This window comes from Daphnia pulex, chromosome 11 (assembly GCF_021134715.1).
Source record: "Daphnia pulex isolate KAP4 chromosome 11, ASM2113471v1".
In the NCBI taxonomy this organism is placed as follows: domain Eukaryota; kingdom Metazoa; phylum Arthropoda; class Branchiopoda; order Diplostraca; family Daphniidae; genus Daphnia; species Daphnia pulex.
The window spans coordinates 1,385,153-1,411,208 of NC_060027.1; the positions used below are offsets into that span (position 1 = coordinate 1,385,153).

The window sequence follows — 26,056 nt, forward strand, 5'->3', positions numbered from 1 at the left end:
ACCATTTCTTTACCAAAAAGTGTAACTCCTAAAGAGAATCGAACTTTCGTTCGTCAAACAGGCGCCTGTTGTTATGCAACTAGGATGCAAATTGCACGGACACACGCACATCGAGATTTCCATGAACCCCGCCAATTCAAATAAATCAAAAACCAACATAAAAAAGGAGGTGCCAGTGTGGCGGTAGGGCCAAAGTGTTTGTTTTGATTTGGTTGTTTACCCACAAAGTTGTGAGGCACAAAAAAAAAACAAGCCTGATCTACGTTCGCGTTCTACAAATGCGTTGATTCAAATGAACCCTGACTGAGTTGAAAAAAAGAAGTTGCAAAAGAAAAACAGTCGCAGCCAACCGCCAGGTTTAGGAATAATCGTACTCCCGCGTATTCCAGGAATAAACGTCGCCCAATAGTCAAGTAGTAAGAATATAGATAGATTTTTCCTACCTTGAAGCCCGGGAAATCCATAGCCAGGCATCCACAGATGCTCCAATGAATCCAGCATAGGCGGGATAAAGAGGAGTCCTCGTGAATACACCCACACTCGCATGGGCATACACGAGGACATTTAAAGAAAGGGGAAGGAGAGATGAGACGCCCCGCATCTTGACGGTCTCTCCAATCCAAATGCTGTTTATCTAAATAACAAAATAAAATTTAAAAAATGGGATACAAAAGATACAAACAGAAACAACAAGTAAGGAAAAAGTTTAAAATTAGATTGTGGGTAAACCCTAATTGTAAATCAAACAGGTGAAGATACACTGCATCACTGCATTGAAGCAAGTCGTGCAATCACTAAAATATCTAGCACGTCATGTAGGAATAAAAGTAAAGAAAACACCTTCACCAATTTGAAACAAGTTTAACTCTTCTATTAAGCTCCCACGATGATTCTACTTGAATCCTAAATTATATTTACTTGCTAAACAGAAGGGAATGTGTATTTTTAAAGCGAATCTATTTAGAGACGCAACACGAATTGACGCGACGAAGCAGTAAACAAGGTAACGGAGCGAGGAGAGTAAACAAATTAACAAAATGAAAGCAGACGTTCTTGTCTTCCAATTGATTTACCATTGATATTACTAGCCAGTAGCCACACTGAATTAACGCTAGAAATAAAAAGTAATCCCATCGAAATTTAAACCGCTCAAAAACGATGAAAGTTTTCTCACTTAATTCACCAAGAGCTGACCAAGAGAAAAACCAAAAAGAAAAGAAACAAAAAGGAAAAAAAAACACCAGAGGGATCCGCAATTAACGTTAAACTTGGTTTTCTTAGTAATGCCAATGCAACAGAGGATATTTAAAGGCAAGTGTTCTAGTGGTAGTCGTCGAGGAAGGTTCTTGTCTGTGCTGTCGTGTTGAGTTTAGTGATTCATAGGTGCGACTTTTTTTTAAATTTTCTCGGTTTTATCGACATAGAGTATCGTCTCAACTAAGTCTAACCCTACGTTAAGAATCTCAAACGTGATAATATAACGAATGTTTTGTTGTGTAAATAACACGAACTTATTGTGTGATCAAGGTTGAAAATTGAGGGGATCCTTTTGTGTTTCATTTTTAAAAATGAAGTTTATAGTTCCTTTGATTGAGCAACTTTAATAATATTAGCGATAGACATTGGTATGAAATTGTTTGATACAGTGAACGCCCTGAAAAGAAAATTCCATGTAAACAGCTTTTTGGTTCTGGGTAGACCTTGGGTGGGCTTTGGGTAGGCTTGATTATAAGCCCCTATAGTTAGCTGTCTCATTGAAATTTTTAAAAGGAAACGCATGAATACAGCATTCGTCAACTAAGGGGTGAAAAGAGATTAATCTGTGACATCTTTTGCTGGTTAGATTGAAGATTTCAAATTCGTTATTCGTTACAAGCCAGCAATAACAAAAAGGAAGCGCAATCAATCTTTAGCCGATGAAAATGTGTTGCCTAACTTATTTTACGATTAAAAAAACCATTTCAGGTTATTAAAAAAGATGGCCAATGCCAACGAGGAAGAAGTGTTTATCTTCAGGGGTAAAAATTTAGGATGTAAAAAGGTGTTGCTGGCTCAAGGATCATTGGTGTATGCTGGATATTTTAAAGAAGACGACATTGTTTTTGATCGGGGCTTTGGAGGCAGATCAATAACAGTAAAAAAAGAAGCTGCAATAAGAAGAATGAGGCAAACGGATTGTCTTGACGACTGGAATATAATGGCCAAGAAATTTATGCAACTTAATACGAAATACAGAATGAAAACAGATTTCGACCTGAAAATTGTCTCGCAAATTTTCGCTTACGAGGACGACAATGATGGTTGGAGGTAAATCAAATAATCCGGTTTGGGCGGTTTCATTCATACGGATTGATTTTTAAAAAATGATTTAAATTTATTTCAACAGGTATTTTGCCTTTGAGCCATTCTCTACTTTGTACCACTACTGTAGTGGCCTGTACGAGGGACCACCACTGCCCAGCGAACCGCAAGTCATTGATAAACTAATCAGCGGAATCAAGTACCTGCGTTCCTTGGATTATCCGCACGGGGATCTTAATCCGCTCAACATAATCATCTCTCGAGACGGGCGGATAAAATTATCCGAATTTGGATTGTGCAAATTTAGCTATACCAAATCCAACCAACTCGATGATCTCTCAACTGAATCCGGAATTCCGGAAATCTGTCGAAGGAAATATTGGATGAAATGGACGTTGGGGCAAGATAGCGAACTTGTTACCGACGATAAAAATGTTTATCCTGAAGAAAAGGAAGACATATTCGCTGTGGGATGCTTAATTGTATACTTCCTAACAATGGGCGTTCATCCATTTGGTGATGATCTTCAAGCCATTGAAGATAACTTGAAGAACAATAATCCAATCAACTTGAAAAGTAACTTTCCTGAACTTTAATTCATTGCTTCATTACTTCAAATATTTTTCTTTTTTAGAACTGAACGAGAAACAAGCTGATTTGTATAAAGACGCCCTCGACAACATGATCCGGCAACCTCCAAACACATTGAAATGGTGGCGCGAAGCCATTGAAAAATTTAAGATGCGCTGACACCTATCCAGCACACAGCCTAATAGTTCACATTTTGTTTAAATTAAAAATAAATCAATAAATTTGAGCTGTTATTGAAGTGAAATATGAGACCGTGGGAATCTCACCAGCCATCGATGGCGTGTCACTACACTGATGGGATTCATCCCGGAAAAATAAAAAGTCACTGACTGTTCACGACTGTTACCCTCAAGTTAGCCCTCACAGCTTCTATAATATGCCTGACAGTCCACGAAACGTTTAGAGACTGGTTACAATGTTTCATGAGAAGCTTCGAGTTTTATCAAGAAAGGCGGCGACAACTTCGTACTATGTCACGATTTATCTAGGCTAAAAGAAAGAATAGAGACAAATTTGTCCTACCTTGAAGCCCGGGGAATACAGGCAGGCATATCCATATTCCATGGATGTTCCAAATCTGCAGAATCCACCAGAAAAGATAGTTAAAAGGACGTCTTCGTGAATACATCCAGGCATTCACATGTCCACAAGTAAGGAAAGGCAAAGAACTAGACCGGCATCGGTAGTTTCTCGACTCAAACAGGATGCTGGTTTTCTAGATACAAAAATAGAAATGGGTTACGACAAATATTTAAAGAAATAAGGAAAAGTTGTAAATGAGACACTGGGTGAACCGTAATTGGTAATAACAAGAGAATTTAAGGTCTACATGTAATGCTGGTTTACATACACTGTGTTGGTGCAAGCCATGCATTATTAAACTATCTAGCAGGGCACAGGAATAAAAGAAACGAAAACCATTTGGCTACCCAACATTACCATTAGTGATGACATAGAGATTGTTGCTGATCGTTGATGATGACAGGTGATTAATGACATGTTATTGGTGCTGCACAAGCAAAACTTGAATACCTTTCTGTTATGATGGCTGGCTTGGGCCCCAAATCTATGCACAACGGAAAGGATTATAAGAATGGAAACAAACTGCCATGCATCGACAGCAACTCCATGATGAATGCTAGTAAGGTACTCAAATTTCTCAAATCTGAAAGAGATTCAACTGTTTTAAGTTCCCACAATGATTCAATTAGTATTGTAAGTTTTTTTACCTGCCAAAACAGCATGGAGATTGGAAAGCCGCGACACCCAGTCAGTCCAGAGTTATCATGATGAAATCGACGATCACAACCTTGCGATTTTATTTGTTGTAATTATTTTTCGTGTAGCCACGTTAGTTTCCAAAAAAAGTCCTGTTTTCTTTGTAATCTTTCATTTTCTCTTATCTCTCATTCTCTTTGTCGCATGCTTTGTGGAAACAAAAGAAAAGAACCCGAAAAAGCAGACGACACTAATCGTTGGCCATAAAAATAAAGTATCGATACTTCGATAGAAAAAAAAAAGTCAATCCCACCAAAATTAAAACCTCTCAAAATTATTCGGTTTTTATCCATTTCGTTTCAATTAAAATGTATTATTAATTATCGCATTTATAATTGAATTTAATTGAAAATATTAGACATGTAACTCTGGTGCTTTCCGTCCGACTTGATTGACCAGCCCAACAAATCCATCGACTCTATTCCCGTCCAGTTGAATTCGCCCAGTCAAAGTCCGTCAGAGGCTGTGATGAGCTGGTGATGAGTCCAGCAGAGCCATCAGCCATCTATCAGCGATTTTAAATCAATTCGTCGTGTCGCTCGTCGATCACAGCCTCTGTCAGTCTGTCACGATACCTCGCCCTCCATCACGATAAAGTTCACGCGCCAGGAGCCTCAACGCCGTCGATGCAACTGGAAAAGTAAATAAAACATTTTTACAAAATCAAAGCATCAGATTGTTCCATTTATGCAACTACGCCAGTTTTACCAACAAATTCCGGTGCTGGTGGAGGAGGAGCTTCTGGAATTGTTGCCGATCTTTTTGATCGCCTCCGATCGCATTCGCAAGTATCAGCAGGGTCGATTATCGCATCAGCATTCGAATTTCGCGGATTCAAGTTTCCTATTGGAGCAACTCGGTGGGTGACAACATATCCACACACACACCGCCTTCGGGCACTCCCAAAGGCATCCCACCCGAAATTAGACCGAGCCAAAGCAGTCGGCAGCAATCTAGAACCTAGAAGTTCCATTTGATTCTGAATCTTAAATTCAACTTAAATGAAAAAGAACTGAAAAGGTGAAAAGATTATTAATGTTACATAATAAATAACATAATTTTTTTTTTTTTTTTTTTATAAATGTTTGTGAATAAATGTTGTACGTGTGTCCCAATGTTAGGATGTGGCCGAGTGTGGCACCGTCGCGCCGCCCACCAAATCTGTGCTGACGTGTTGTTATTGGGGCTGTCACTTTTACTGAATTATACTTTGTCACTGGGCCTCCAGTCGTTATTTGTCGCCATTGCCAAACGGGTCTAGTTCAGAAATTGTTAAACGAATTCGTCCATTTAGCCCTGAATTACTTCTATTACACGAAGACACCTTGCCATTTTACACATCAGCCATGCCGAATCCTGGTTTCGGATCCAGCCAAGAAGTTACCGAACAACCAACAACAAAATTACATACGTCATCACGTAAATGAAAATTTTCTCTTATATTATAAATCAGTCCTTTATCGGTTTTTTTTATTTTTATATATAATGACAGGTCAGTTCAAAACAGTTGCGCGATTAGTGCGTGAGAGAGGCGAAGATGTCGTCTCCCGTTTCCACCCGAAGAAACCAGTAATCGCCTGCGGCATTAAAAATGAAATTATTTTCTTTTCTGCCGAGAATTGCTCCATTCCTTTTTCTAATTGGAAAAATAACGGAAATAAGTTTCAAATTGGACATGAAAAAGAAATTATGGCGATAGAATGGAATGTAATAAGCTCATTTTGAAGAGATTGAATTGTCATTAAGTTGCCTTAAATGTTTTATTTATTTATTTATTTTTTATTTAATTGTTTGTTCAGGTGGACGGAACCCAATTGGCTGCCATCTCTATATTCAGTAGTGAAATCATCGTGTGGAGTTATCCGGATGGCAAAGTTCTCTTTCAAAAGGAATTAGAAAAAGGGATGGATCACATCGAGTGGAATCCCTTCATGCCAAACATATTCGCTACTTTTCCCGTAAGTTGTTTCTTTTCTTTTAATTTGTTTCCTATCAGATTTACGTCATGTTACTGAAAATATTCGACCAAAAACCGCCAAGTCCAACCAGTTGACATTTTTACAACCACAACATTTTTAAATTCTATCTTCAATTTTGTTTCACATGATTTCACGTCGTTTGAGTAAAATCATTTTGGTTTGACCGCAATATGGGAGCGTTCAAGTAATACAACATCACACAATTTCAGAGCTTTTTTCACCCCCTCACCCTTTGGTCACAGCCGTAACGAAAAGTAGGCCTACTCCCTCCTTTTAAAACGTCACAAAATCAACCAATTGTTTTTCGAGACGAGAAATCTTTTGTAAATCTCTTTTGTAACAAAAATATCCAATTTTGCCCTACTAAAGGACGTGGCAATGGCCGAGTGACGTCATATTTAGACCAACCCCCCTCCCCTCACATCACACGGAGTTTGTTACGAAGCGAATGTATTAATGTGAACTCTTCTCATCCTCCCTTCTATTAAAATGGCCTCGTCTCATCCCCCAATTTTAACTTATTCTTCTTTTTAGGACGATTTTGGAACAAAAGTTTTCTTCTTCAATTCCTGCCCTGTCGACCAACGGCCATTTCATTTCTGCACAATTGAATATGAGAAAATTATCACGAGTTTCCAGTGGATCTCTGCGAATCGAGTTGCTCTCGGCTTACGAGGAGACAGGAGGATTGAAATTTGGGAAATTGATGAATCGATGACTTCCGCAAAAATTGTCAAACGACTCGAATATGAAAGCGTGAGTTTTGTTTATCCATTGACATGTCATTGCACATTCTAGATAACTTTTTTTTATAATTTGATTAAGGACTATATAACAAATGTGGCATGGGACGAAAGGACAAAATGTTTGGCCGCTTGTTATGACGACGGATGGATAACGGTAAATTGTATTTGTTCTTTTGAATGGGCGTGTCATCTTGAACTTGTCGTTTTCCTATTAGATTTGGTCAATGGACAGCGACCAACCCATTCACACCACAAAGGTCGATGGCGAATGTAGGAGTTTGGCTTGGCGTCCAAACAGAAAACAAACGGACGACGAGGGAGTGGACGCGGCCAGGAAATCAACCGACAATTTCATTTTGGCTTGGTGAGTTGATCAACGGACGGGAATTGTGAAAAATGGGATTGAACTTATAAAAGGACTGCATTCACATATGCAAATTCAAATGTTTCTCTTTTTCACGTAAGCAAAATGAACAAAGCGGTAGAGCGTGGGGACAAGAAGCCATACACTTTCGCACGCAAACTTTCGCGCGCAAATATTTTTTTGAATATTTTCCTATTTTAAAGTTAAACAATTGAGTTGAAGGAAGGGATAGTACCTAGTTTTCTTTTTCTCGCGGAAAAAAAATGGACAAGGGAGGAAGTCAGGAAGGGCAGAGCATTTTCGCATTTTTGATTTTGATTTTCATTACAGTGGATTTGGCCAAAGGAAGATTGTCATTTGGACTCCACTGAAAAAGAAAAAGACAAGATTTCTCATCAAACAACATTCAAGTGTTATAGATTGGCTGTCGTTTTCACCCGACGGGCGGTTTCTCGCATCATCGGATGTGAATGGGAAATTGATCAGCTCAATTTCCTTCAGGTCAGCTGAGGTAAACAAGAAAACGGAACGGATAAAGACGGAGTGGTTATAAAACAATATTGAATATATTCAACGTTTTTTTCAGGATTGGAAACCCGTTTTCATTAAAAAAAAACATATAAGGGGTGGACGTTTCTCCAAGCATTTCTCGTGGTCGTCTTCTTCGTCTACGGATGTCCCGGACTACAAATTGACATTCAACTCGAACGATGGCAAGGTATCAACGGGGGATATTCGTTTTTATAAAGGCACATTATAAAAATCATGGCCACGAGCATATTTCTCTTTTTTCAAATAACGCCTTATTTATTAGTTAATGCACCTTCAGTTCATTCTTAAGTTATAACCAAATATTTATATATTATTAGATTCGTGTCGTGGAATACGCTGAAGGCCAGTAAGAAATTACAAGCCAAGATTGAAGATCACGAGAGGATTGCGGAAGAAAAAGAAACTCGAGCGGAAAATGGTCAATCGGATCCAGTGGCGACTTGAAATGATCATCGTAATTTATTTAATTCGTTTAGTTAAAAGATCAGTTTAGTTTAGTTTAAAGTTCGTTTAGTTTAAAGTTGCTGGCGTCAAGTGTTCACCACATTGGTATTGCCTCTAAGCTCTCAATAACGTCAATGACAGAGAAAACCATAAAGGGGATAAATTTAAAGTCGACTTTCACAATTCAAAACAAGTCCCGAGCTTATCACCGACTGCGACACAAATTCATTTCACACAATAATATAGATAATTCTTTCATGTATTAGGTTGAGGGAGCGTTAGGTCAGTTTAGAGTCGGATCGTAAAGAAGAATCTGCTTAAAGGGTTAGGCAGACAGTTTCGTGCTGATAAACTACGTAGAGTGTTCATAAAAAGTTTATGGCGACCGTTGTAAAGGTATAGCCAGCAAGATCGAACATCTACGGACGGATGCAAATGACAGAGAGACCAAAATTGAAGACTTGGGCATATTATTGATTTATTTATTATTTTTATCGCTAGAAGGGGGGTGGTGGCCGATGACACAGGAATTACGTTTCATTTTTCGTGGTTGGGGTGGAGGGGGGGCTCGGCGAACACTACGAAACTTACGATGGAGGAGGATATAAACGCAGCAGAGTCGTCGATGACAAGAAGAGGCGTTAAAAGGAACTCGGCAGCATCGTTCAGCAGCACAGCTAGCGAGTCACACTCAGCCGTAACGTCTAAGCTTTTCTCTCCATCAAGTTCACGTCTAAATTCTACACGCACAAAGAATGACGACTGATCAAACCAGTAAGTTACCAGTTTAAAAGACTTGTTATTAAAGACTAGCCTATAGTTTACACTCAATAGAAAAACACCCATCAAATTCATTGTAATTGTTTCTGTAGTTGGAGCTGCTTTCGTTTACCGCGAGAAAATGGCATTGACGTGAAATGTCTCATGTAAAATTCCTATAACCATTTAAAAAATATAGAAATAAACAAAATAAATGGCCAAATAATTTATAACACTTGTGGGGAAGATTATGTGGTCAGCTAAGCAGCCCATTTTCAAAAACGATAGCAACTGCATCACAATTCAAAGTTTGATGTCTATACAAATTGCGAAGTATATTTTAATTTTGGTTTCCTTCTTTCTTTCTTTTTAAAAAAAAAAAATATTGAAAAGTAGCAGCCAACGCTAATACCGGTACAGTTTTACCGAAAATGACGTCAACTGGAATGAGCTTCTTGCTCCGGCTCCCATGGGCATCGCTGTTATGAGCCAACTGCTGATTTGTTCATCTCGAGTACGCGATTTCAAAATCTGCAATAATAATCGACAAAGAGGCGATCTCTTTGATGAAACACCCCGAGAGTTTCCGCACAACTTTGGTGCAAATCACAAACGAATGCTACGACGCCTTCATGAAAGCGCACATCAACATGGAAAGGATTGAGTTGAAGACGGAAAAGGTGCCTGATTACATCAGAGATTGCATCAAGTGCAATGAAAGTGGAAACAAAAAGGTTGTACAGAAATGACTGCCAAAACGACTTGACCGAATCAAGGAAGTTGCTACAGGCGGACAGGAACTCTCAAAGAAAGTCTGCGATACTTTTGATAAATTGGGACAGCTGATTCGGCAGGTTATTACAGCCTTTGTGAAAACCGTGGGTGATCACGAGATTGCCGACACGATTGGAAAGAAGACTAAGCATGTAAAAAAGCCAAAAAGGAAGAACAAGAGAAATTAAAAAAGGGAAATTGAAAAAGCGAACGCAACTGTAAGAGAAAAGCAGAACTACTTGGACGGAATTGGCGAACTTAAGTGGGATTTTTGGCTGCGACGGATTGGCTGCGAGAGTAAGATAAATCAATTGTCTACGCCCAACAAATGAAAGAAGAAGCCGAAAACAAATTGAAGGAACTGAAAGCAGAAAAAGAAGTTTGTGAGAAGAATATCGACAAAATACTTCAAGACAATATAGAAAGGTTAGAGAAAATGGGCATTGATGTCAATAACGCCATCAGCCCAAAACAAGCTATTGAAACCCTTAAGGAAGGTTTGGAATATTTGGCCGAGTTACAGAAACAATGGGCCGGAATTACGCTGTACTTCAATAAAAATAAAAAATCACTTGACGGAAACAACAGCGAAAAATCTGGAAGATTTAATCGACAATGCCGATGTTGCACTAGAGGGATCCGAAGAATACGAATTGGTAATGCCCGATTCAATTAAAGAATCGTTACAATCGTCCCACAAGACGCACCATTCCGCCAAAATGTACATCAAAGTCTCCAACAATTACATCATAAAGAGCATCAATCAAATGCACGGAATGCTTGCTCTTCCCTCCAATGAAGTTGTGGCATCTCAACATAAGTTGATAGCATCATGTAAAGAGGCGTCTAAGGGCATCAAGGACATGTGCACTGAAGATAACAATAACACAATACGCGAAATCGAAGTACTAGCCAATCCGCAGAACAGTTGAGATAATAACTGTCAATAATTAGCTAACACGACTATATGGTGAATCTGTCATCTGCTGGTTTAAATAAAAGCTAATTCAACCATCAACAAACATTGTTTTTTTTTATAACTGTACAAGCCGTCTTTTTAAGTTCGGGAGAAACAACAAGAATATTAAGCTTAACAATCTATTGCCCAATGGAATATTACATGTTAACCATCATAGAATATTGGAATTGCCCGATTAAATTCTTTCGTAATTTTTGAACTCACATAATGCTAATTGACCTAGCGAACAAATTGTGCAGTCTTTTTAAAAAGTCTTTTCCTGAGTATCAGCTAGTTGGTACCGACATTTGGGAATAGTCCGTTAGATCGCAGCCTACAATGTAATAAAAAGTGAAATCAACAGATACTGTATTTTAAAAAGGTTGCTGGAATTATCCTATATGCATGAAGCGTTTTCCTCGATCCATACTGTCAATTCATAACGGGAAACATAATTAAAGTTTGAGCATAATGCCGGCCTTAGGCGTCGAGCCAAAGAATCGTAGTCGAGTTATAGAACTGATTTAGAAAAAAATGGGGGGGATGCCAAAAAATTGAAACTTATTAAAAAAAAAGGTGAAAAAAAAAATTAAAAGGTTAAGCCAGCCAGAAAGTCGGCAAAATCATTAAGGAAAGATAAAGGAATATATAAAAAACCAAAGATTCGGTTACATGTGGCAATGTGGAAGTGATTGTAAAAACGATGGAAATTTGGGAAAAAATTCTATGGGGGCCGGATGGCGACATTGAGTTGCAGATGACCCAGGTGCCAGATTTAGTCAACAATTCCATCAAAATTATCAGAAGTAGAAACAAAATGGTCATCAACAAAGATTTGCCCAGATGTCTGGAAAGTATTAAAAAAGCAATCAACGACGGACTGAAATTGTCAACCGAAGTGGCTCAAGCTTTTGATTTACTGGGCCAGTTGATTCGACAAGTTATTTAGGCGATAGTGGCCAGCCAGGGGAGCGAAAGAACGAGAGATTCAAAATGTGAACGAAATTGTTGGCTGTTTTGTCAAGGGAGGAATCAAGACAGTGAACAACCATCAACTGGAAACCAATGAAAAGAAGCAAAAAGATTTAGAATTGAAAAGGAGAGCTGCTCGGGAAAACGTGCAACGAATAAGCCAACAACAATTGCAGGAAGCTTCCCAGTTGGAATTCTTTGATATTTTCACATTTGGCCTTTCTTCAACTATCCGTGTAAACTACGCCCAGTACAATAGAAGGGAAGCAGAGGAACAATTGCAACAAATAGAAAATGAAGCAAAACGAGTTGCAGCGGAAAGGGATCAAATCTCCGTCGAATTCGTGAAAAATTTTAAAATGTCTGTCGATGTCGAAAACATTGCAGATAAAGGTTAATCAAGAACTTACTCGAAATGAAATGATCATACTCTTAAGGGAAGGACTGAGCAAATTAAGCAAATTAAACTCAAATTGGACGGAGTTGACCATAAACTTCAATTCGATTAACAATTATATCGAAGAAGTAACACTCACAACACTGACGGACTTTGTCGATAACGTAGAAGTAGCCCAAGAAAATACTTTCCGCCTTGATTGGTTGACTGATTCCATTGAAAAAACGTTGAAATTGTCTAATAATACACACCGCGCTGCCGAAATGTACGTCGACTTCTCACATGAAATCATCGTGAAATCCTTAAACGACATGCATCAGTGCAAAAATACACTGCTTCCATTTTAAGATTGAATTGATATTCCGAATTACTTTCCCTAGAAGTCAAGTGCTGTATGCGGCTGGTGGTATTGAGAGTCATCAACAAAAAACTATGGCGAAAATTAAACGTCAAAATTCAGGGTATAGAATTAAATTTACGTAAGGCAATAAAAAGACGCAAGGAGGTTGAATAACGTAGAAGTGAAGAGTCAAACAAGAATAATAAGAAAGTGTCCTACCTTGAGCTTGACCAGCGGCTCATGGCAATGCAGGTGACGATCCGGACAGAAGTAAATTCAATGGCTCATCTTCTGCAGGTGATGTCGTCCCTTGTGATATAGCATTCGGTCGGTACACAGGTCCTTTTTCTAATCCTCCTGGGCAAAACGGATCAAAGATGCACAAATTAGTTTAAGGTAAATATAAATCCAATGATAATGTAATTAGAAATCTCACCTTGCATATTTTGGTAATCACGGGTGAAGGAAAAGAAGACGGCATCTGAGTATCCCAATTGACTGCTCGAAGACAACTCAAGCTGGTACATTTAGCCCTGTAAATAATTAAATAAGATTTAAGCACATAACACTTGATACTTTTTTTTTTAGATTTTAGCTGATGCAATGTTCAAAAGTTTGAATGTTTGATGAACATGTCCATTCTTTCAAAAGATTTTAGATCCAAGTTGAAACTTTCAATTCCTAGTTTAGAAACTCTTCCATCTTCCAATACCCAAATACATTCTATTTTGACATAATTTCAAAAATCTTATCTCGTCAAATTAGGGAAAACTACTTGAAGATTCTACAACTTGCTTTTGATATCTCCACATCCTGTTCAAATTGGTTTTTAGGACTGAAACCAACTTTTTTAATTGAATCTTGGTAAATATGTGTATATTTACCAAGTAAATCTTTGTTACTAAACGCTTACACCTAAAAGAAATTGTATGCAGGAAATTTTTTAACTATACCACAAGAAAAAGAAAGTTAAAGTCATTAAGCAACACAGTTTAACACAAATTTTATAATCCTATGTGGTCTCTTTTCTAAAACTTGAAATAACATTATGTTCCTGCCTCAACACCGACATACAACATGTGGAAAAATGGTTTTACCGAAAAAATCTCTTAGACTCACTGCAAGGCAAGTTCGATTCAATATAAACAATCATAAGTTCATAACCTGCTATCGTAATATTGGGTGATGCTGTATCCGCATCTTACATAACACTTACATGACACGAGGCACAAAAAAAAAACAAGCCTGAACTGCGGTCGCGTTCAACAAATGCGTTGATTCAAAATGAACCCGGACTGAGTTGAAAAAAAGAAGTTGAATAAGAAAAACAGTTGCAGTCAACCGCCTAGCTTACGAATAACCGTACTCTAGGGATCAACGTCTCAAGTAGTAAGAATGTGAAGATAGATTTTGTCCTACCTTTAAGCCTGGGAAATATGGCCAGGCATCCACAGGTGCTCCATCCGCAGAATCCAGGAGACGGGATAGGAAAAAGGAGGTCCTCGTGAATATACCCACACTCACATGGGCATACACTTGGACATTTAAAGAAAGGGAAAGAAGAGATGAGTCACCCGGCATCGGTAGTTTCTCCAATCAAAAAGCTGTTTATCTAAATAACAAACGATAACAAATTAAAACAAAACAAAAATGGATGCAAAACAAAAGAACAGAAACAACAAGTAAGAAAAAGTGGCTTAAATCAAGAAGCTTCGAGTTTTATGAAGAAAGGCGGCGACAACTTCGTACTATGTCACGATTTTTCTAGGCTTAAGAAAGAATAGAGACAAATTTGTCCTACCTTGAAGCCTGGGGAATACAGGCAGGCACCCCACATTCCATAGAAGTTCCAAATCCACAGAATCCACCAGAAAAGATAGTTAAAAGGACGTCCTGGTGAATACATCCATGCATTCACATGTACACGAGTAGAGAAAGGGGAAGAACTCGACCGACATCGGTTGTTTCTCCACTCAAACGGGATGCTGGTTATCTAGATTAAAAAATTAGAAATGGGTTACGACAAATATTTACAGAAATAAGGAAAAGTTGAAAATGAGACACTATTGGTAAACCATAATGTTAATAAAAAAGAGAATTGAAGGTTTACAGGTAATGATGGTTTACATACAGTGTGTTGATGCTCGTCAGGCATCATTAAAATATCTAGCAGAGTACAGGAATAAAAGTAACGAAAACCATTACCCAACATTACCATTAGCGATGACACAGAGATTGTTGCTGATGGCAGGTGATTGAAGACATGTGATTGGTGATGCACAAGCAAAACTTGCACATCTTTTCTTTGTGATGGTAGGCTCCGGCCCCAAATCTGTGACAACAGAAAAGGTTATAACAGTGGAAACAAACTGCTAAGCATGGACAGGGGGCTTCATAATGAATGGTACTCAGGTACTAATATTTCTCAAATCTGAGACAGATTCAACTGTTTTGAGTTCCCATAATGACTCAATTTGTACTGTAAATTTCATTTACCTGCCAAAACAGCATGGAGATTGGAGAGTCGCGAACTCCAGAGTTAACATGATGAAAACGACGATCACATTTTTGTGATGTTCTTAATCTTTCGTGTAAATTTGTTTCCAAAAAATTCCATTTTCTTTGTGATCTTAAACGTGGTTTCTTTGTCTCATGCTTTGTCGAGAGAAAAAAAAAGAGTACAGAACAGGAAAAAGCAGACGACACTAATCGTTAGCCATAAAAATAAAATATCGATTTAAAAAAAGTCAATATCCCACAATAATTAAAAACCGCTCAAACAATAAAACAATCGGTTTTTATCTATTTTGTTTCAACTAAAATGTATCATTAATTATATTAGAGTAATTGGATTGAATTGAAAATATTAGACATGGAACTCTGGTCTTTCCGTCCGACTCGATTGGCCAGCCCAACAAATCCATCGACTTTATTCCCGTCCGGTTAAATTCGCCCAGTCAAAGTCCGTCAGAGGATGTGATGAGTGCAGCATCGGATAAAGACCACTGCGTTATTATCAGATAAAGACCACATCACCTTGGTCACTATCTGTGCTGATTACAACGTTACACCGTTTGCTGGCAACTAAATGGGCTGGCGAGTCAAATCCCTATAAGCGTGAGGATCAATTTGGGTCTCTTGCTGCGTACTGCGTTTCGTCTTCACATTGCCTCCAGTCGTTATTTTTCCGCATTGAGCAACTGGATATTTATCAAACTTTCGGTCGATCAAAAATTGATAACGGACCAACAGTTTTAAACAGTTGCATTTCGCAAACGAAATTCTGTGCTTCTTCGTACGTCTTCGTCTAAACCAGAGGTAGGCCGAGAAGGACATAACTTCGTCTATTTAGCCTCTAAATAGTCCCAGATTCCGCTGTTTGAATGGAGCGCCTATTGCGTCATAACGAAGAGGATCTTCTCTTCACAGGAAAGAACATCCATTGCAGAAAAAAGCCACTTTTCAAAGGGTTGGGCGATTCGTTGGTGTACAGCGGGTATTTCAAAAAGGCGAAGAATTCAAAAGAAGAAATTGTAGTGAGGAAGATTAAGAAAACAGATTGCGACGAAGAATGGTATGATATCTTTAACAAACATATTCAAGAGAAGGATCCCATCAAACATGAAAATGTCCTCAAAATTATTAGCTACGAAGAAATGGATCAATGGAGGTTATTTGAAATTTAAGGTTTTCTTATTTGACGGAGAATATAATCAACAGCTAAATTTGTTTGTGCAGATATTTTGCTCTGGAACGTTACGACGCTACACTGGGGCAGTTTTGCAAAGGAATTTATAAGGGACCGATGCCATCTGACGCCCAAGTTCTTTGCCAAATCACCAAAGGGCTTTTGTTTCTGCACAAAGAGCAATGCACACATGGAAATTTGACGCCCCGAACAATTCTAATCGCTTCCTCACAGCCGGTGCGGATGATGATCAAATTATCAGAGTTTGGGTTGAGCAAATTCGTCGGCCAATGCGACGACAGTCAAGCGGAGTCGAACGACCAAGATGGAAACTCATTTCATAGAGCGGCAATGAAATTTAAATACACCGAGGAACTGGGGAAGCAACTAGACCTTTGCAAAAAGAAATATTGGATATTAGATGGAACAACCACCGAAAGTAACCAGCAGACCCCTACACCTAATCAAGATACATTTGCAGCAGGCTGCCTCTGTTTTTATTTCCTCAAACGGGGTGCGCATCCCTTCGGTGACGACTCGTCGTCAATCTTGGAAAACATTCAAAAACGAAATCCTGTCAACTTAAAAAGTAATTCTTTTGTCTAATCTTAATAAAAATAAATAGATTTACTGTTTATGTCCATTTCTCAGCTCTACAACAAGAAAAAGGCGTATGGGAATTTGCCTACGAGCCCATAGAAAACATGATTGGAGATCCACCGACCGACGGCAAAAATTGGTTGATGATAGCCAAAGATCATTTTAAAAAGGCCCTTCCTCGTAAGTTTGTTGCAGAATGAATTTTTGAATTTGAACCTATAATTAAACGTGTTATTGTGAATAATTTGCAGTGAGATTTGAAGAAAAAAAGGAGAACGAACTCGGCAGGGGAGGGTTTGGAATCGTGTACAAAGGAACATACGAAGGAAATGCAGTTGCAGTTAAAGTTACAGTTAAGGTACATTTAGATGATGCAAGAAAAAAAGACCAGAAACGGGAAATGGAGGAACACTTCCTGTTAGACCACGAAAATGTCCTGAAACTTTTGCACGTCGATGACTCACGGGATAAAACGTATCTAAATGGAATTCAAAATTATTATTTGACACATTCATTGATTTTTCAATTTCATATGCAGATGCCTTGTGCTCGAATTATGTGCCGGGACACTGACAGACTATTGCGAGAAGAAATACAAGGGACCGGAATTGCCACCAGATGGCCTAGTTTTATATCAAATCGCCAATGGATTGCACTACATCCACTCACGAAATTTAGTTCATCGCGACGTCAAACCGGACAACATTCTCATCTCAATCACGACACCCGTCCAAATGAAATTGTCCGATTTCGGATATGTCAAAAAAACAAGTCATCGAGGGACATTTACTCAGAGTGGATTGAAAGGAACTGAAAAGTGGATGGCGCCTGAAATTTTGGAGCTTGTGATTAAAATGGAAGAGTCAAGTGATAGCACGTCTGAGGAACTTCCGCACGGAACAATCCAAAGCGACACATTCGCTGCCGGCTGCGTCTTTTTCTACTTCCTGACTCGCGGTAAACATCCGTTTGGCAATTCTTATAAAATTCCAGGGAACATCGTAGATAACAATCCAATTGAGCTGAATCAACACAAACAAAGTAACAAGCATTTCACTTGTATTTTCATCACGATGGTATGTACAAAAGCTGCTCAACATTTTCTGATCACAGATTTGCAAGGCGATGATCGTGCCCTATACAAACTGATTGGAAAAATGATAGAGCCGAAAGATGAAAGAATCGAATTGCCCGATGTTATCATACAAATGACGAATTTAACTGCCACACGTAAAATCAAACATTTTCTCTGATATTTTAAATCAGTCTTCTATTTTGTAACTTTGTATATAATAACAGGTAAATTCAAAAGAGTTGCGCGATTAGTGCGTGAGAGAGGCAGAAAGTGCGTCTCCCGTTTTCACCCGAAGAAACCAGTTCTCGCCTGCGGCATTAAAAATGAAATTATTTTCTTTTCTGCCGAGAATTGGTCCATTCCTTTTTCTAATTGGAAACGGGACGAAAATAAGTTTCAAATTGGACATGAAAAAGGAATTACGAGGATGGAATGGAATGTAATAAGCTCATTTATATGAAGAGATTGAATCATTAAGTTGCATTAAATGTTTGATTTCCCTCTTAATTTGTATTTAATTGTTTGTTTAGGCGGACGGAAGTCAATTGGCTATCATCTTTCGTGAACATGTCATCGTGTGGAGTTATCCAAGTGGCGCAATTCTCTATCAAAAGGAATTAGAAAAAGGGATGGATCACATCGAGTGGAATCCCTTCATGCCAAACATATTCGTTACTTTTCCCGTAAGTTGTTTCTTTTCTTTTAATTTGTTTCCATCACGTGTCAGATATACCTATGTACGTCATGTGATCTCCCCCTTTTTTCTGCGAAATATTATTCGACCAAAAACCGCCAAGTCCAACCCTTTAAAATGTTTAGAACCACAACATTTTGTAATTCTACCTTCAAGCTAAATGTAGTTTCCGGGTAGTTTCACCTGATTTCACGTCGTTTTAGTAAAATCATTTTGGTTTGACCGCAATCTGATGGGAGCGTTCAAGTAATACAACATCGCGCAATTTCGGCGCTTTTTTCTTTCTCCCCCCCCCCCTCCCTTTGGTCACAGTCCGTAACGAAAAGTTATCCCCCCTCCTTTTATTACGTCACAAAATGCTCAACCCTCCCATATTTTTTGAGAAGAAATCTTTTGTAACAAAAATCCAATTTCGCCCTAGAGGGAGTGGCGATTGGCCAAGTGACGTCATATTTTGGCCAACCTTTCCTGGTTTGATTTTGGTAAACCCCTCCTCCTATGTCATTTTTTTTACCCCCCCCCTCCCCCCGAAGCGTGATGTATCACTGTGAACTCATCCTCCCTTCTCTTCAAATGCCCGCGCCTCTTCCCCCAACTTTAACTTTTTCTTCTTTTTAGGACGATTTTGGAACAAAAGTTTTCTTCTTCAATTCTTGCCCTGTCAACCAACGGTCATTTCATTTCTGCACAATCGAATGTGAGAAAATGATCAAGAGTGTCCAGTGGATCTCTGCGAATCGAGTTGCTCTCGGCTTATGGAAATACGGAGGAATTGAAATTTGGGAAATTGACGAATCGACGAGGTCCGAAAAATTCGTTAAACGACTCAAACATGAAAGCGTGACGGTGAGTTTTGTCTACCCATTGACATGCTATTGCACATTCTCGTTAATTTGTCTACTTGTTCTTTCATTAAGGGTTGGATAGCAGATATGGCATGGGACGAAAGGACGAAATGTTTGGCCGCTTGTTCATCCAACGGATGGATGACGGTAAATTGTCGTTGATGTTTATTTGAATGGGCGTGTCATATTGAACTTGTCGTTTTTCGTAGATTTGGTCGATGGACAGCGACCAACCCATTCACGCCGAAAAGGTTGACGTCGTATGCATGAGTTTTGCTTGGCGTCCAAACGGGAAACCAACGGACGACGAGGGAATGGACGCTGACAGGAAATCGGCCGACAATTTCATTTTGGCTACTAGGTGAGTTGATCAACGGACGGGAATTGTGAAAAATGGGATTGAACTAAAAAAGTCTGCATCCACATATTTTTCTCAAGGAATGGAGAAAAGAAGCCTTTCGCGCTCAAAAATTCAATTTTTATTATTCCCGCGTCAGGAATGTGCGAGGAGGAAGGGGAGAAATTTCCCATTTTTTATTTTCATTTTAATTTTCATTCAGTGGATTGCGGGATGGGAAGATTGTCATTTGGACCCCGCTGGCAAAGGAAAAGACAAGAATTCTCAGTCAACATTCAGATAGGATAGTGTCGCTGTCGTTTTCCCCCGACGGGCGGTTTCTCGCATCAGAGGATGGGGAGAAATTGATCATCTGGGCAACTGAGGTAAACAAGAAAACGGAACGGATAAAGAGAGAGTGATATTTAATTGTAATACAATTTAAATCTATTCAACGTTATTTCAGAACTGGGAACCCGTTTACATCGACGAAGGAGATTGGGGCAAACCTTTTTCGTGGTTGTATTCTTCGTCTACGGATGTCCCTGACTACAAATTGACATTCAACTCATACGATGGCAAGGTATCAACGGGATAATCGTTTTCTTAAAAAAATTTATTTTAACCGTAATAACACAAATATAACTTATAATATAATATTATAACCTTAATAACCCTTAACCCCATGCTGCCCCGGGCATATTTTTCTATTTTCATAAATCGTCTTTTATAGGAATTCACCTACAGTTCATCCTTATAAATCCTTATGTTATAACCACATCTCATATTATTAGGTTGTTGTCGTAGAATACGTCGTCGACGGCCAGTAAGAAATTCCATGCAAAGATTGAAGATCACGAGAGGATTGCGAAAGAAAAAGAAACCGGCGGCGAATGGCCAATCGGATCCAATTGCGACTTGAAATAATCATCGTTATTTATTTCATTCGTTCATTGCTGTTTTATTTCTTTGTCGGACGGACGAAGAATAAAATGCAATCCTATGGCAGTGCAAACAGATGTGGATCCAGCATCACAGTAGTCTAATCATAACTAAACAAAATCCTGAAAGGTTTCTATAGGAGGATATAATTATAAAAAATAAAATTAGATATTTAATAATAAACAAATTATTCAAGAAGGAGTTGATTCAATTCGAAATGTTAAGTGTATTGTGGTCGGTAGTTAGTGCAAATACAAAAACGAGACATCCAGCAGCCAAACGCTAATCGAAAAACGATTAATTTCTGAAATAAAACATAACATAAAATAAATTTGAGATAGAAATTTTTTTTTATTTAGTCAAAAGTTAAATTGGATTTTTAGGAAATAAGTCGAGACGAAAAAACATAAAAAATAAGTCGAGACCTTGTCAAAAGTGAAGGTCACTACCAATCGCCCTACGGGTGCAAAATTAATTGATCATTCCTATTATTTTATTTTCTCTAAATCATTTTGAGTTTTGATTTGTTTTGTCATAAAAATTGTCCCCAACCTTCAGCCCATCGAGTTGATGATTGGCCGGTAGAAGCGATGATTGTGCAACTCGCGGGTGAATTGGTAATTGGACTTGTCGTCGACGTGCAAAACGGCCGCCGGGCACGGCTCGATAGCCGGCAACGTGAAACTCTTTTTGTAAAGTGATCCGTCCACCTCGTGATGCTGGCCCGTCTGCTGGCCGCCGCCCAGTGAGAACGACGACTCGGTGGCCTGGTGCTTCCGCCTCGCCTGCTGGGCAACCACTTGGTCCCTCGTCATTGGCTGATGCGATAATTTCTGCTGCGTATTGTTGCCGTTCATCCGGTTCCGGCCGGAAGGTTCATTGACGTTCCAGTCCTGGAGTCGATTGCTGGTGCGGGGCCTAGTCATTTGACTCTTCTGCGCTCCATCCAGCGGAATAAAAGAATCCTGGGCCTCGCTGGTCATGGCCGGTGAATTTCCCGATCCGAATTGAATCGATGACTCCATCTGGCGGACTCGGTTCATGTTGGGTCCCGTCTGAAAGTAGCCGATCCCGGCCGGCTGTTGTCCGTCAAACTGTTGACTCACCCGACGGGCCCCGGCCGCCGGCCTGCTGTTATTGTTCCCCCAGGAGGAATCGTTGCTCTGCAATTGGCCGACTGGTTTGGCAATTGTCGGACGCTGGACGCGGTGCTCCGGGTAATCCGCTTTGACCACCGACTCGGTGGTGAAATCCCCTCCGGCCACAGCCAAAGTGCTGTGCATCCGCTTGATTTCCGGTCGGACGGGCTCGGCCTTTTGGACGTAGGATTGCATGTAGGCCGTCTGGAGGTCGACGTCGCCTTCCATTTTCAGGTTGTCGTGCAACTTGTTGATGATGGGCCGTTTCGACTCGAACTGGTGGCCGTAGTCGCGCTGGGTCGATTGCGGCTGCTGGTTGCCGGCGGCCTTGTAATAAGCCCCGTTGGTCGGATGCACCGGAATGTTGTCCTGCAATTTCTTGATGATGGGCCGCTCGGCGTGAAATTCCACGTAATCCTTGCGTGACTGAGACGATTGTTCCATGGCACCGCTGAATTTCAGCGTGTCTTCCATCCTGCGGAATGAAACAAAAATTCAACATCACCAGTTGATCCAGCAACACACGCCATTCCGGCATTCCGCAACAACCCGGAAAAATGGGCGGAGTCGAATTTGGAATTTTTTACTTTTTGCGGATGGGTTTGGCGTAGTCGAGGTGTTCCGGATATTCCGCATTGTGGGCTTCGAATTTGGCCAGGTGAGGAATGGCCAAATTGTCCTGGAGCTTTTTGATGACTGGACGCTCGGCCGTGAATTGCTTGTAGTCCTCGTGCAAGTGGCCGGCCTTGGCCATTTCCTGTCCGTTGCCGCCGGTGGTGATTTGATCGGCCAGCAGATGGCGTTTGGGTCTGGAGACGGGCATCTCCTTGTAGGTGGCCTGCGACAGCGACTCGTTCTGCTCCATCGATCCGGCCGCGATTTTCAATGAACTTTGCAGCCGCCGGATCGTCGGCCGCTCCACGGTGAACTGGCGGAAATCGGCGTTGGACACGGACGAGTCCACCACGTTGCCGCTCTCCAATTGAATGCTGTCCGGGATCCGGTGATTGGCCGGCCGCACGTAATTCTCGTGATCCTTTTAATTTACATGAAAATTAATAAAAATTTTTCATTATTCAAAATTTAAAAATTAATTTTATTCAATTACAAATTAAAAAATAATTTTTAAAATTTTAAAATGAATTTTTTTTAAATTCCAAATTTCAAATTTTTTTTTTAAATTAGAAATTTATTTTAAAAATTAAAAATTTTAGTTTTAATTATGATATGGGCTGCGGGGTTATCGATAGAGGTGGAAGTGAACCGGTTGATGGGTCCCTCGGTGTTTATTGGAGTAGGACGAGGTCGCCCGTGTATTGGATTGCGTCTCTCAATTCCTATACGTTGTTTAATGTTTGCTTGTCGGGAAATTGATTGGCGTGACTCTGTTATGGCCAAACTCAAATTCACTCTGTCCAAAAAATCCTAGACGTCAGATAGCCTCTGAGCCCCAAGATACGAATAGAAAAAAAAAGGACCCTGGGATGTGGGGATCAGTAGTTGCCAAGTTGGCCCCAAGGGCAACCAGCCCCCCACTGGCCAGCACCACCACTACCACACGACTCACGTCAAAGTTGCGTGAACTTGACCCAATTGAACTCGTTATATTCTCCCACTTTCCCATACGCAAATGAGCTGCTGCCGCCGCAAACCACCGAAATGGATTTTTGATGATATTGAAATTATTATTTAATTTTTTTAAACTGAATTAATTTAACATTCACGAGCCAATTTTTGATTTTTTATTCGTGACGAGGGAAAATGATTTTGTTAATGCCGCGGAATCGTGTCCAGGGTTTTACCTGGTAGTCCCGACTGGTTGAAACGGCGTCCAGGTTGCCCCTGACTTTTAACGAGGACCGCAATTTGCGTCCGCCTTCCGGCCGTTTGACGTTGCTGAACGGCCGGTACTGGTCACGGCTGAGCGTTGTAGCGGTGAATGGATCCCCGTCGAAGGAAGCGGTTCCGCCGGACGTTTTCAACTGATCCACCAACCGATGGATGACTGGCCTCTTGACCTGGAATTCCGGATAGTCGGTCCGGAGCGACGGTTTGGCTTCCATGCCAACGCCTGGACCGCCGACCTGCAGATTGTCCACCAGTTTCTTAATGACGGGCCGCTCGGCCGGCCTGGCCGGCTGGGCGTAGTCGTTCTGGGCCAGACTGGAGCTCATCAGCAATTCGGCGGATCGACTAGCGGGTCCGAAATCCAAAGTCGCTTGCTGGGGATGTTTGCGACAACGATGGCGTCTATATGTATACACGCAGTTGAAATTTTATAATGTCGCAAGAGTTCAAATGAAATTCAATCGTCTGTTGAGTCTATTTCCAAAAGGGAGATAGCAACCAATACGGCCGCCATCACAGGTTTGTCATCTGGAATAATATCAAATCGACTCTAGTATAGTTGGCCAGCACCGATAAATCAATGATGGCCGTCCAGTGGATGTCCCTGAGACTCTCTTTGCTGACGTCCGCGTGAATTTTTTAAAGCGACTGCCCAGACTGCGGTGGATGAGCTCATCTGCAACCCAATAACTTTCTATGCGCTAACCAAAGGAAACAATTCCAGCAGATTCGATAGGACTTAAAAGTTAAATCAACTTTCTATATTGGATAGAAAATGGATTTTGAATAGTATAGACACATTTTCAGAGGCTCGTTATATTTTATTGGGTCACTGTACAATTGAAGAGGTGCTACATAGGGGGGAGAACTTTTTTACTGGGATTTCTCTTTCTTTCTTGTTTCTAAAAATAAATGAAATAAAATACAAAAAAAAGTTCTTTTTTGTTGGGTTCTCTGTGGGCCGTCATCATCATCATCGTGCCGTGAGGACCATCACGCAAGTCTGGCATGAAATGCACTTGCGTGAGACTTGGCTGTCGTGCGTGAGACGAGCGTTATAGTATGGCTCCCTCGACGATAAGAAATAAGAAAATCCTCGTCTTGTTTTATCGTTTTTTTCTTTTTCTTATTTTTTTTTTAGTTTCGGGGGAAGGATATTAAATGTTTGAAACGGTCACCAACTCGCCATAGCGTTTCCTAATAATTCAGTCGGTTGCTCTTGCTGTGCTGTTGTTGCTGTGTGTGTCACGCCGGATTCTCAATCAACCGGACCACCAATCCACCCCCCTTATTGTTACAACTTTCATTTTTTCCTTCTTCTTCCCCCATCTAATACAGACGAAATTGGTACCTATATTCTCCCCTATTTCTATCTACTTTATCGATCAAACCGTGTCGCCAGTCTATAAGGCCAATTGTATTAATAATAAACTCTTCCCAACAGTCTTATTATTTTATTTTTAAATATGAAACTATCATTGCACATGGGCTGCTGATTAGATAAGAAATGCTGGAAATTTGAGAATCCTTGATCTTTCGTTAACTTTGAGGGTGACAAGGTCTAACTATAAGACGACAACACATATATTTTTTAACCAGAAGATTCCAGAGTTGAAATTTATCTTTCAAGTGATCGAGTGTCACTGAGGACAGAGTTCGAAAAATGTCCATCGTGACAGGCTCGTGATCATCCAGAAAATTCTCCATTTAAATTCTTATTTATCCCTTCAAAAAATGATTATAAAATCTACGTACTAAATTCAAATGAACTTACCCGCAAGTGCAGATTTGGCAAATGCATTTCTCCTGGGCAGTTGGTGGTTCCATAAACGACCCCGCCCCGTTTTTTTTTTGTCACGCTCTCTTCTGTCTTTTTCGACAACAGGAGAGACGTTCCAACGCTTATTTTGGCATGGGTTCAACCAAATTCAACAGCAGCAACTTGAGGACTCAATTTCTTTTCTTTTTGCTCTCGTGCGGACCTCGAATTGTTCTGCCGCGATCAATAACCGATTTTCAGTCTATGCTAAGGTGACACGCATATGCCAAACAGTTTGCTCACGATTATTTTTTTTTGGGAGATGTTTGAACGGCGACTGCTGGAATTGTTTGAACCCCCGCCAAACAACTCGACTGAACTCACCTGACAACTGAACCCCCCGATTTATATCGTTCGGCAATTGACTCCGGTTGCAGTCACGGTGAGCTGAGCACTCACTATACAACCGGATGTTCTGTAGAACATGTCCGGTTTGGATCATGCGCCCTAATCCCCTCACCCACCCTTCCACTGCGTGTCTATAGATAACAAAAGAAATAAAATCATAAAAGAAAAGAAAAATGTTGTACGGCTATAACTGATGACGCTAGATGGCAGCCCGTCAGTCCCGCCTACTTGTCTGCTGGGCAGCTCCATCCACTTTTTGGTTATGT

The 26,056-nt window shown here is 40.1% G+C and overlaps 4 protein-coding genes and 2 long non-coding RNA genes across 10 annotated transcripts in view; 3 read left to right on the forward strand and 3 right to left on the reverse strand.

The window, feature by feature from the left end:
- The window catches only part of LOC124207485 (CSC1-like protein 2), a 14,287-nt gene extending 9,957 nt beyond the window's left edge, over positions 1-4,330 (reverse strand). Inside the window, exons 1-3 of the mRNA XM_046604969.1 lie at positions 4,122-4,330; positions 3,832-4,057; positions 3,415-3,607 (exon numbers count right to left, since the gene is read on the reverse strand). Of these exons, the coding sequence (XP_046460925.1) occupies positions 3,415-3,528 (114 nt within the window). The 5' untranslated portion in view covers positions 3,529-3,607; positions 3,832-4,057; positions 4,122-4,330. The remainder of the gene's footprint in view (positions 1-3,414; positions 3,608-3,831; positions 4,058-4,121) is intronic.
- Positions 1-20,835, forward strand: part of LOC124207482 — a 26,680-nt gene extending 5,845 nt beyond the window's left edge. Inside the window, exons 1-14 of one of the 2 annotated variants that reach the window (XM_046604963.1) lie at positions 15,564-16,125; positions 16,194-16,732; positions 16,795-16,923; positions 16,995-17,217; positions 17,282-17,784; positions 17,857-17,973; positions 18,043-18,257; positions 18,349-18,501; positions 19,131-19,358; positions 19,430-19,504; positions 19,567-19,718; positions 19,918-20,080; positions 20,161-20,277; positions 20,489-20,835. In XM_046604963.1, coding sequence (XP_046460919.1) covers positions 15,839-16,125; positions 16,194-16,732; positions 16,795-16,923; positions 16,995-17,217; positions 17,282-17,784; positions 17,857-17,973; positions 18,043-18,257; positions 18,349-18,501; positions 19,131-19,358; positions 19,430-19,504; positions 19,567-19,718; positions 19,918-20,080; positions 20,161-20,277; positions 20,489-20,524 — 2,937 coding nt within the window. In that variant the 5' untranslated portion in view covers positions 15,564-15,838 and the 3' untranslated portion in view covers positions 20,525-20,835. Of the gene's footprint in view, positions 1-15,563; positions 16,126-16,193; positions 16,733-16,794; positions 16,924-16,994; positions 17,218-17,281; positions 17,785-17,856; positions 17,974-18,042; positions 18,258-18,348; positions 18,502-19,130; positions 19,359-19,429; positions 19,505-19,566; positions 19,719-19,917; positions 20,081-20,160; positions 20,278-20,488 lie in introns of those variants that run through there. The other variant, XM_046604964.1, reaches the window with a different exon arrangement.
- LOC124207509 lies at positions 5,053-15,558 on the reverse strand. Of its 3 annotated transcripts, none has more exons than XR_006880013.1 (7): positions 14,952-15,558; positions 14,671-14,787; positions 14,257-14,448; positions 13,875-14,067; positions 12,892-12,988; positions 12,675-12,812; positions 5,053-5,427 (listed from the first exon to the last, which is right to left on the reverse strand). It is a non-coding gene; the product is annotated as an uncharacterized LOC124207509 (long non-coding RNA). The 3 variants fall into 3 exon arrangements; XR_006880012.1 differs by lacking the exon at positions 5,053-5,427 and adding an exon at positions 6,899-8,995; XR_006880011.1 differs by lacking the exon at positions 5,053-5,427 and adding an exon at positions 6,899-9,190.
- On the forward strand, positions 5,421-8,424 carry LOC124207502 (F-box-like/WD repeat-containing protein TBL1XR1). The gene is made up of 9 exons (XM_046605005.1): positions 5,421-5,589; positions 5,663-5,877; positions 5,970-6,128; positions 6,684-6,905; positions 6,975-7,049; positions 7,111-7,259; positions 7,590-7,770; positions 7,846-7,977; positions 8,129-8,424. Exons 1-9 carry the CDS (start codon positions 5,517-5,519, stop codon positions 8,159-8,161), a joined length of 1,239 nt encoding a protein of 412 aa, XP_046460961.1. The 5' UTR covers positions 5,421-5,516; the 3' UTR covers positions 8,162-8,424.
- LOC124207511 lies at positions 8,909-10,215 on the forward strand. Its single transcript, XR_006880017.1, has 2 exons — positions 8,909-9,029; positions 9,411-10,215. It is a non-coding gene; the product is annotated as an uncharacterized LOC124207511 (long non-coding RNA).
- A 3-nt stretch (positions 20,836-20,838) lies between the features above and the next one.
- On the reverse strand, positions 20,839-25,853 carry LOC124207487. Of its 2 annotated transcripts, XR_006880009.1 has the most exons (6): positions 25,398-25,853; positions 23,578-24,025; positions 22,363-22,811; positions 21,189-22,250; positions 21,062-21,121; positions 20,839-20,940 (listed from the first exon to the last, which is right to left on the reverse strand). XR_006880009.1 is itself a non-coding variant. In XM_046604973.1 (5 exons), the coding sequence occupies exons 1-4, from the start codon at positions 25,448-25,450 to the stop codon at positions 21,191-21,193; spliced, it is 2,010 nt and encodes a 669-aa protein (XP_046460929.1). In that variant the 5' UTR covers positions 25,451-25,853; the 3' UTR covers positions 20,839-20,940; positions 21,189-21,190. The 2 variants fall into 2 exon arrangements, 1 of the variants encoding a protein (XP_046460929.1); XM_046604973.1 differs by lacking the exon at positions 21,062-21,121.
- Between the last annotated feature and the right edge of the window lie 203 nt (positions 25,854-26,056).